The sequence below is a fragment of the Lipotes vexillifer genome, unplaced genomic scaffold, assembly GCF_000442215.2.
Source record: "Lipotes vexillifer unplaced genomic scaffold, Lipotes_vexillifer_v1.1 scaffold935, whole genome shotgun sequence".
NCBI lineage: Eukaryota > Metazoa > Chordata > Mammalia > Artiodactyla > Lipotidae > Lipotes > Lipotes vexillifer.
Window position 1 is genome coordinate 2742431 of NW_006777895.1, and position 11213 is coordinate 2753643.

Below are 11213 nucleotides of genomic sequence, written 5' to 3' on the forward strand. Positions count from 1 at the left end.
CTCCCCCCGGAAGAGCTTGACCACTCGAGGGGTTGTGCAGGAAGATGGGGCGCTGCCCTCTCTCGCTTGCCCACAGGTTCCCAGAGCTGGCCTGGGCAGAAGTGGGCAGGGCGATGGTGTCTGTCTTCGCTGTTCCCTCCTGTCACCTTCCTCGCCCTCTGCTCTCTCTGCCCTGCCTCACACAACCCCTGTGCACTAAAAGAGCACCAGGGCCTTGCACAGGCATCCTAGACAGGCCTGAAGAATGAGCAGTGTCCCTCGCCTCAGACAGGGACTAAGCACCACCTGTGTGCCCAGCGCCATGTGCCTGGGATGCCTCTAAAGCATTCTTAGTGTAACGATGTACTCACGAGGGAGGGAGAGGGTGTCTTCAAGATTCCCCATGAGAGCCATGGAGCACGGGGGCAGACCCATGTCCCATTCCCTGCAGTGTCCCCAGAGGTGGGGGGGGGGGCAGGCAGCAGGGTGGGAACAGCCAGGTTTGGGAGGGGGTCCTCATAACAAGTCTGGCAGGAGGAATGGAAGATTGAAAAGACAGAAAGCCCCAAGGTGTGGTCAGGGTCAGGCCCTGCTGACCAGGGCTGGTGCTGTGGGTCAGCCAGTCGTAAGAATTCACTTGGCCACTGTCACTGAGCATGTGCTGTGTGCTGGGGGCCAGGGATGCGCCTGAGAGAACGTCAACAATACAGGTCTGGGCTTCCCTGGTGGCGCAGTGGTTGGGAGTCCGCCGCCGGTGCAGGGGACACGGGTTCGTGCCCCGGTCCGGGAGGATCCCACGTGCCGCGGAGCAGCTGTGCCCGTGAGCCATGGCCGCTGAGCCTGCGCGTCCGGAGCCTGTGCTCCGCAACGGGAGAGGCCACAACAGTGAGAGGCCCGCGTACCGCAAAAAAAAAAACACAAAAAACAACAAAAAAAAACAATGCAGGTCTGTCCAGGGCAGGTCTGCGCAGGGGGAGGGGCTGGGATGGGGTCGGGGTGCAGGTTCCATGGACACCTGGCAGGGCTTCCCAGAGGAGGGGGGTGTAAGGTATGAACCATTCTAAAGGATCAGGAGGAACTGGGGAAAAGGAATTGTGGGAGGAGAGAAGGGACAACATGTGCAAAGGCCCAGAGGTGAGAGGAGAGCCTGGCTTGTCAGAGGAGGAACTGGAGGAGTGAGGGGGGTCCCGGGGGGCGAGGTAAGAGATGAGATGAGCTTAGGAGGGGCTCGAGGGCCATTCTGAGGGCCAGAAAGAGACTTGGGGCAGAGTGTCACAGTCTTGGGTGCATGGCTGGTACTTTAAACAGGCTGAACGCATGGGAAGCAGGCCGAGAACAACTTTTTCTATAATCCCTGCTGTCCCCACTCTTTTGATGACCTAGTTCTTTTTCTGCTCCTGGATGAAATCCCCTGCAAGTCCCTTAATTTCTCCTGTCAGCTGGAAAAAAAAAAAGACTCGGGGCACTTTCATTTCCTCCAAACTAGTGTCATTTCAGTGAACCGGAATTTCAAAGTTCAGTGAAAGCTAACATTTTCCACCCCTTCATCCCTACCAGGGCTGGGATTTCAGCATACCTTTGGGAGCAAACAATTTGACCCCCGGCACGCCCCTTTGAGCCAGCTGCACACCAGCTGTCTCCCAGGGACCGCCCCTGGATCTTATCATTGGCAGGAGCGGGTGACCCCTCTCCCCAAGACATCCTTCTTTGCCCTTTCCTTCGCTCTTTGACACCCTTGAAGGCGGCTGCAGACTTAGTCTGAGAATCCCTTTGACGGTCCTGCATGGGGATCCAACACCTCCCTTTTGGAGGATGGAGGTTCTTGTAGCCTCTTGTTTTTTCTAAACCTCAGGGGATTTGACTGAAACTGAAGCAGAGTCCCACTTCCAGATCCTGTCATAAGTATTTTTTAATGGCTTGTTAGTCTGTCACTGGAAGACCTGAGGTGGTAGCTGTGATGATAACCCGTATCTTCTGAAAGCCAAGCTGACACGTGGAACAGCCTTCAGCCGCCCGGGCCCTGCCCCAAGGAGGAGGAGCATGTGGGCACGTGGATGTGCTTGGGGCATCCCTCAGAGGCCCAGCCCCACCCCACGGGAGGCCAGGGCGGGAGCCCCACTTAGTGGCCGAACCTCCTGTTGCCCCTTGCAGTTCTGTCCTTAGACCCGAGGTCAACACGGAGTCTTCACTCAGGGAGGAAATAGGCAAAAACCCTTTTGATGGCAAAGGAAGCTTCACCCTCACTTCCTACCTGGCAACAGTGCCATAGAGTAAACACAGAAACATTGTTCAGGAAACTTGTCGGTGGGAGACCGAGGACCCGTTTTTTACTCGCTCAGTCAGAAGCGTTTGCTCAGCACCCGCTGGGGGGCAGCTGTGGCGATAATGATGATTAAGAAGACCCCGTTCTGCCCTCGTGGTGCTTACGCTTCATGACAGGCGCACATGGAAACAGGTGGAGCCAGCGTGATGTGATACGGCGCCCACGGCGCTCCGAGGGCGGGACAGAGGGTCCAGATCCTCCGGGACAGGTGCCATGGGGGAGACGAGATGAAGCCTGCTCTTGGGAGCCTGCGGGCTGCTCGACAGAGAAGTCACTCGTAGAGATCACTGTGACATCAGGCCAGCAGTGGCATGTGCCATCAGGAGGATCACAGGCAGGGCTAAGAGAAGCCAGATGAGGGAACAAAGCGGATATAGGGCCAAGAGCAGGGGCTGGAGGCTGAGAAGAATGGACAGCGGACGGGAAGGGAAAGTGACTTCGGGCAATTAAAAGCCAGAGCCTGAACAGAAATAGAGACGACGAAGCAGAGAACGCACAGCGGGTATGTGGGTTCTCTTCCCGGGCAGAGCACTGGCACATAGTAGGTGCTCAGACACGCTTGTTGAAGGAATGAAGCTGTGAATGCCACGTGTGATAAGATGTGGATTTGAGGCCGGAGAGGAAGGTTGGGGACAGGTTGTGTGAGGCCTGAAGGCCGAGCAAGGGGGTCTGGGCTCCGATGGCAGGTGATAGAGGCTGTGCAGGCAGGAGGGGTGATGTGATCAGCACGGGGGCGGACCGCGGGGCCTGCAGCAGGTGGCAGGGAGGGAACAGATGCTCCAGGCGTTTCTAAGGGCAGAAGTGGTAGACTCTGGAGCCTGACCACACATGAAGGTGAGCAGAGGTGTATTCTGAAGTGCCTTGGGGGCCCGTCACAGAAAACAGACCCCCAAGATGGAAATTAAGAGAGCATTGTCGGTGTTTTTGGCTTTTTATTCGCTCTCTGACCCCTGCATTGTTCTGTTTTCTCTTGCAGCCTAATTGACAGAAGAGGGTACATCCAGCCTGACACCCCACGGCCAGCCGCACCCTCCAACGGGATGGCCGCGTACGGGGCCACACAGTCACAGAGCGATACGGTAGGACCTGCAGCGCCCCACAGAGGCTTCTCTCCCACATCTGTGTTCACTGACCTGTAACAGTCAGTCACCTAGAAAGCTTCCCGGGACACCCCTGGGCTGGCAGGCTCAGAGAGGGCAAGGAAGCATTAAATTAAGGCGATATCGGCTGAAGGCTTACGCCCCCGGCCCAACAGGTGGTCAGTTTGTTTAGGGTTGTGTCGGGGAGCTACATAACATCTCTTCCAGAAACAGCTTGAGGCAGCTTGCTCTGGAAAGCCCCTCACACAGAACCGGGCTGCTGTCTGGGGTGAGCTAGAGCTGCCCCAAGCAGGGCTGGCTGTCTGGAGAGTCCCCGAGTCCCGTGCTGTCCCTTTGCCTCAGTCTGCACCCGCTCCCTCAGCCCCTCTTTAAATGTGCAGTGGACTCAGCTGCCAGGTCTCCCCACTTTCATCCAAAACCTTAGATCAGCCATGCACACCTTAGTGCAAATAATCAGACAAGCTGTTCATTCATTGACAGCAAAAACTGACTGGTTCCTCTCCAAAGAGGTCCCTGGGTCATGCTTCTATGGAGGTGTGGGACGGATGCTTTGTTTTCACTCTGCACCTGGGAGACGGGGCAGGGACGGAGTCTTTCCATGGGCACCTGAACTCACAGTCTGGCTGGCGCCAACCATCAGTGCCTTAAAATTCTTCAGTGGTCTGTAAGTCAATGGCCTCTCTTTATCAGGAACAAATTCCCCTAAAGAAGTGTTTCTGAAAGGGACCCAGTCTTGTGACCCACTGTTTGCTCTCTGTAGACCTGAATCACCCACAACAGAGTCCATGACAAACAGGACAGGACAGCAGAGTGGGTTCAGAAAAGAGGCTTTGACAGTCTGGGACTTGGAGATGGAGCTGATGTGGAAATCTGGGAGCAGGGAGCCAGGGGTGCCTCCTGCCTTTCAGCTTGGTGACAAGATGACCATACACATCACCAACAGGAAATATAAAAGGAGGTGCCAGTTAGGGGGAAGCTGATTTCACTATGTAGAAATGGGGTACCCTTGGATGCCTGGGGATGGGGGAGGTGCCCAGCAGGTTGCTATATAGAAAGCTCGGGGAAGGTTTGCTTCACCATACTTAGGAAGGAATGACATGGTTGGTAGAAATTCACTTTGAAATACTGGAGATGTGAATCAATTTTATTAGTTATCCTAGAAGTACCAGTCGATCTGGCATTTAAAAAAAAACTATAAGACGTGTTCCTGTTTGTCATCTGAGATATTAATCTGATTTCATCTCACATGCTGGAAGATTTTTTTTTTTTTTTTTGCGGTACGCAGGCCTCTCACTGTTGTGGCCTCTCCCATTGCGGAGCACAGGCTCCGGACGCACAGGCCCAGCAGCCATGGCTCACGGGTCCAGCCGCTCCGCGGCATGTGGAATCCTCCCGGACCGGGGCACGAACCCGCGTCTCCTGCATCGGCAGGCGGACTCCCAACCACTGAGCCACCAGGGAAGCCCCTGGAAGATTATTTTTTGAAATCAGCATTTATTATCTTTTGCTAACTTTCTCTCCACCCATGCCTGCCAATTCTGCCCCCATCAGGTCAAGTTTCTTTATCTAATTGGATACTACTAGTGAGGATAATAGAACAGGATAATTATGAAAGACAATGGAAGGAAAAGCTTTGCAAATGGACAGATTTAAGTACAACTGAACACAGCAGGGAAAGGCAGAGAGCGTGGGATGTGGGATCAGAGAGCCTGGGCTTGCAGTGACTGACTCAGAGCTGGGTGACCTTGGCAAGTCACTTCATCCCGAGAGTCTTAAGTTCCTAAACTGTAAAATGGAGAAGGGGATAATGATGTTCACCTCCCTCCCATCACCACTTTATAACAAAGGGCTTGGCACATAGTAGGTGCTGGTTAAACATTCAACTGAATGTATATGATAGTTCCCCTCACAGGGGCTTGCTCAAGGGAAGTTCTGAACAAATATTAGTTTGTTCCTGTCTTCCTTTCCTCATTCCTTTCTTCCTCCAATTTTGTCACATCTGCAAAAGGCTCCACCTTGAATGTGGAACTAGGAACTAGAGGGAAGGAGTTCCCTTTGGTGCAGTGACATGGCAACATGGCTTCATGAAGTGATGGCCTTGGTAGGATCAAATTAACCCATGGGCCAAGAGACAGGACATGGTCATTTTACCCACTAGACACCACAGGCAAAGCACCTGTGTACTTTTCTGGGGACTATGAAAAATTTTAAGGCCTAAAAATAATCACGAGCTCTGAAACATGAAAAGAAAACAGCAAAATCAAAATTAATAAATGTTTAATGTCTATGAGACCCATGAATATGTCAACTTCATTAATTGTTAAATTTAGCTTTCATCAAAATTTCATTACATCTTAGAAATGATTTGTAGGTTGGGTTTTTCTCACTTCATAAGAATTCCCCAGCACACATGTGATTACAGAGAAATCATTACCAGTTATAAAGTAGTGAGTTGCTTGTAGACACAGATCAATTTAAAAGTTAACTGCCTGGGGTGCCCTGCTCTTCCTGTCTTGCCATGCTGCCTGTGTTAGGGGAAACCCAGGTTTCCACTGGGCTTAAGGCTGGGGGAACTCTTTTTGGTCCCAAGGCGCCTACCCACTGCTGGGAGTGCCCCCAATACGTCAGAACGTGTTCAGGAGAGGCAGGAGCTGAAAGCTCTTTGGAGAAGTAAGATGAGATATGTTCTTCATGGTCCCACAGGCCAGAACTGGGACCAGAAGGTGGGCCCGGGAGGCAGATAGTGCTCAATCCAAGAGGGGAATGCCCAACACCCAGAGCTCATGGCAGACGGGAGCCCCTGCCGTGGAGGTGTTCAGGCTGGGGGAGGTGGCACCCCCAGCAACGTGGCGACAGAGGAGTCAGCACTGGCGGGAGGGCTGGACATTGACCCTCAGGGTTCCTTCCAACTCAGAGCCTGTCATCCAGGCCACCGGCCTTGTCAGCAGGGCAACATCACCGTGCCAGATAATGGTCCATTCTACTGTGCATTTATGGCCATTCAGGCACCTACAGCATGAGCCTTTTTATTGTTTCCGTTGTTCTTTATGGCTTCGGTGGTATAAGTGCCATATTAACAGGAGTGCAGGGGGAGGAGACAGTCCTGCACAGGCAGGGCTGGCACTGAGCAGACCGTGAAGCTGGACGTGTCTCCGCCCCAGGCCCTCTCTCCAGTTCATTCATGCTCCCACTGCGTAGCGTTTACCAGATCCCACAGCTTACCAGCACGTAGCATACCACATGCCCTTCCAAGGCTGTTACATGGATAACTCACGCTGACCCTGTGAGGATGCTACTAATTTTATCCCCATTTTACAGATTAATAAAACAGGCACAGAGAACTTCAGTAAATTTGGTCAATTCCAACTTCACACTTTGACCCCAACAGTCCCTGCTGTCAACCCTACACTTGGCTGCTCTGTAGCCGTGAATACTGACTGTGTGTAGAGTGACTCCCTCCCATATGCTTTCAGTTGCCACAGCCCGTTATCCTCACCCTCTCTCCTGTCAGAATCTGCTCTTTGCAAAAGATCTGTTATCAATCATCTATACGTTAAAGGGAATTTAAGCCGAATTTCAGGATATATGAATTTTAATCGTGAATGAAAGTTTTTACCCTCTATTAAAAACATTTCAGGCAATAATAAAATAATAACTGAATGTTTAATGCTGTTCGTTCAGCACTATATCCCCATGGTCTAGGCTAGTTCCTATGGTAGTTGGTCTCGGTGAGTGTTGGTTACATGAGAGAGGGCAAGAGAGAAAGAGAGAGAAATTGACTATGTGCCAGGCACTGGGCTAAGTGCTTTGCATACATTATCATCTCATTTCATCCTCACAGAACCACCTGACGTGGGTATTCTAACTGCCCCTTTGAGGAGACTGAGATTCAGGGATGCTAAGTTTGTGACATAGCTAACCAGTGGCTGGGCTGAGATTTCGTCCTTAGCAGTCTGACTCTAAGGAAAGTGCTCTTCTTTAACCATATACCAAAAGTTTCCCAGGTGCGAAGGTCTTATGGAGCAGAGTGGCATGAAGCCTCCTCCCAGGGCTGTGAAATCACATCACCCAGGGCCTCCATGCAGAATGATGATTAATCTGCTGTGGTCAGTCACAAAACCAGCTGTGGAACTGAATGTAACCACTCCATAATCTAACCTACAATTGGACCAAGCAAATATCTATGAAACTTCAGTTTCTGCTCTGTTACAAATGACAGTGTTAACCAATGACACATTAACGCTCCTTTTTTTCTCTTCACTTGCTTCCCCTAAGCCCAAACCATTTTGCAGCACTTTAGTCTGCGTTAAAGGTTTGTCCAGGTGGAAACATCAGTACCCAGGTAAATTACTGACCTAGTCCAAGGGTGATCTCCACTAGTAAACTCCTCAGAGTTCACTCAGTTTCTTGGATCTGAAAGTTATCATTTTTCATCAAATTGGGACATTTTGGCTATTTTCTTCAAACTTTCTTTCTCAGCTCTTCAAATTGGATAATTTCTTTTTTTTTTTAACACTTTTATTAGAGTATAATTGCTTACAATGGTATGTTAGTTGCTGCTGTATAACAAAGTAAATCAGCTCTATGCTTACGTATAGCCCCATATCCCCTCCCTCTTGCGTCTCCCTCCCACCCTCCCTATCCCAGCCCTCTAGGTGGTCACAAAGCACCGAGCTGATCTCCCTGTGCTATGTGGCTGCTTCCCACTAGCTCTCTGTTTTACATTTGGTGGTGTATATATGTCGGTGTTACTCTCTCACTTCGTCCCAGCTTACCCTTCCCCCTCCCCATGTCCTCAAGTCCATTCTCTACGTCTGTGTCTTTATTCCTTCCTGGCCCTACGTTCATCAGAACCTTTTTTTGTTTTTTTAGATTCCATATATATGTGTTAGCATATAGTATTTGTTTTCCTCTTTCTGACTTACTTCACTCTGTATAACAGACTCTAGGTCCAGAAATTGGATAATTTCTTCTGATCTGTCTTCATGTTCACTGATTCTTTCTTCTGACCTCTCCAATCTACTATTAAATGAATCCAGAGAATTTTTCACTTTGGTTGTTATACTTTTTAGTTCTATAATTTTCATTTGGTTCATTTAATTTCTCTGCTGAGTTTCATTTCTCTACTGAGATTCCCTATCTATTTACTCATTGAAGCCATATTTTTCTATAATATTTGAACATTATTATATTGCTTAAAGTCTTTATCTGCTAAGCATATTTGAGCTGTCTTGGGTTTGGTGCCTTTTCACCACTTTTTTTCTTAACTCTAGATTACACTTTTCTATTTATTTGTATGTATATTGATATTTTATTGAATATATTTTGGATAATATATTTGTAGAGACTAGATTTTGTTATCTTCTGAAGTGTTGATTCTTGTTTTAGCAGGCATTTCAATTAGTGGCTAATCATCTTGAACTTGTGTAGGCTTGTATTATATTTTGTTAGTACAGATTTATGGAAAGTCCGAGATGTTTCTCATGCCCCTCTAATTTGAAGGAGCTCAACCTCCAAATTCTGTCTCCCTCAAAGATCTTGTCAGGGTTTGATTTAGCCGTTGTTAGGGCCGGTCTAGGGTCTCAGTTTAGGGCATGATTCTTACTCCTAAGGTATAGCCTTCCTAATGTGCTAGCTGGATGCCAGGCATGTTAACAAGGTATTGGGGGTGTTAATGAGATCAATGTCCCCCAGCACTACTTTTCTCAATTTCTAGTATCTCTATGCCTCTCTCAGCCTAGTACCTAAGTGATCTTCCCTCTACTACAGATTCCCAAGAAAGAAAACGTTAGAGAAGTAATGAAGTGACATCTAAGGTATTTAAATAGCGCATGTGACCCCAGTATAGCCCTTGTCATCTGAACACCCATGAAATTCTGAGGATCCACACTGGAATTTTGTGCACATAACCCCAGTGCCAACTGAAGATCATGTTTTAGTTATTCCTATTTTCCTCATTATTGGCTTTTATTATTACCTTATACTGAAGGTCTTTCCATGACAATGTGTCTATGCACAGTCATGACATTCAGGTATGGTCCACTTTTTAGTGTGCATATCTCATTTGATTGTCAAATAATTTTTTTTTTTTTTTTTATACACAATGTATTTATTTATTTATTTATGGCTGTGTTGGGTCTTCATTTCTGTGCATGGGCTTTCTCTAGTTGTGGCAAGCGGGGGTCACCCCTCATCGCGGCGCGCAGGCCTCTCACTATCGCGGCCTCTGTTGTTGCGGAGCACAGGCTCCAGACGCGCAGGCTCAGTAATTGTGGCCCACGGGCCCAGCCGCTCCATGGCACGTGGGATTTTCCCAGACCAGGGCTCGAACCTGTGTCGTCTGCATTGGCAGGCAGATTCTCAACCACTGCGCCACCAGGGAAGCCCGATTGTCAAATAATTTAAGTTCTGTATGACATCAGGATCATAGTTTGTTTAAAGCTGGCACTTGTGATCCTTTGGGGTCACTTGCTAAACACAAAGATAGTCTAACCCTAACCCTAACCCTAACATAGTACATAATTGTTGGATTTTTTTTTTTTTTTTATCATTTGCTATATTTACTTAACCTCATTTTAAATCCTCTTAATCCAATATCAAAACAAGATTAAACCTAGCAGTTGCATGATTTATTAAACTAGTTTCACAGAAGAACTCTCCATGCGTAGTCTGAAAAATCAAATATAATAGAAAAAATAACTTGAGCAAACTTAAATGATAATGTTTTAAAAAAGAATAAAGAGGAAGCACTCCTCCTAACCTATATTTTAGGTGGATTTTAGAAATTTATAGTGTTTTTATTAAAGTAAATGAGCATTCATAAGACCCCAGAACATAGCTTCACAGCCAAGCAGAAATAACCGATGGCCAATGCTAATACTTTTGAAAGAATTGGAGCAAAAGAAGTAAATAATTTTATTTATTCTTAATTTGTATATAAGACCATCTAGAAAACTCCTAGCTTTGGTTTTGGCAGCATTTAATCTGTATGCTAGGATTATTTCAAACAAGATGTCAGCTAGAGTAAAATAAAATGTATTCCAACATGGACAATTTTATTTGAAAGCCTGCAGAAACAAAAATAACTTATCTCTATGGTATTTTTAAACTGTAACATTAAGTGATAATGTGTGTGACATCCAAACATCTGAAACCATAAACTTCTTTGCAAGTTAAATGCCAGCGCTTCATTTGGGCAGTAAGTTAGCCAGCTGTCAGTGACTTACTGCAACCACAGCAAATGCTCCAGCACTCCAGACAGTATTAATTTTATGCTGCCAACAGAAGGGTCTGTCCATAGACATTCTTAAAAGCAGTCATGTTTCTGTTCTATTAGTAGTCAGCACTTGGATGACTTTTGGCCTAAAAAATGGCAATTTCATATGGTTCAATCTAATATTTGATAAATATGAACCGTTAAAGTGTTGTTTTGGAATGAAAACAGTGAGTTTCTCAATTTCCTCTTCATAGTGATGGATTGTCACTGTCCAATCTCCGGCTGCTTGTTTGCTTCTCTTTAAGATTATATAACTGGTTAGATACATTGAAATATACCTCATGGCTTCTTGGTGTTAGTGCTGGAATATAAGCCCTGTTCCAAGTTGTGAGAGAAAAAAAGTGAGCAGTGATGTCTCCCTCTACTGGTTGAAGATATGAGTCCTCGAATGAACAGCCAGGAGAGCAGGTTGGTGGCGTAAAAAGGTCAAAGAGAAAAGAGAGGGCGGGAAGAAAAAGAGGAAAAGAAGAAAGAGGGAAGAGGGAAAAAGGATAAGAGGGAAGGAAATCAATGAAGGAAAAGATGGGGAGGGAAA

General features: G+C 47.5%; 1 protein-coding gene across 2 annotated transcripts in view; it reads left to right on the forward strand.

The window, feature by feature from the left end:
* Positions 1-11213, forward strand: part of ZDHHC14 (zDHHC palmitoyltransferase 14) — a 274447-nt gene that overhangs the window by 257104 nt on the left and 6130 nt on the right. For both annotated transcript variants that reach the window (XM_007451350.1, XM_007451351.1), the window contains exon 8: positions 3279-3381. In XM_007451350.1, coding sequence (XP_007451412.1) covers positions 3279-3381 — 103 coding nt within the window. The remainder of the gene's footprint in view (positions 1-3278; positions 3382-11213) is intronic.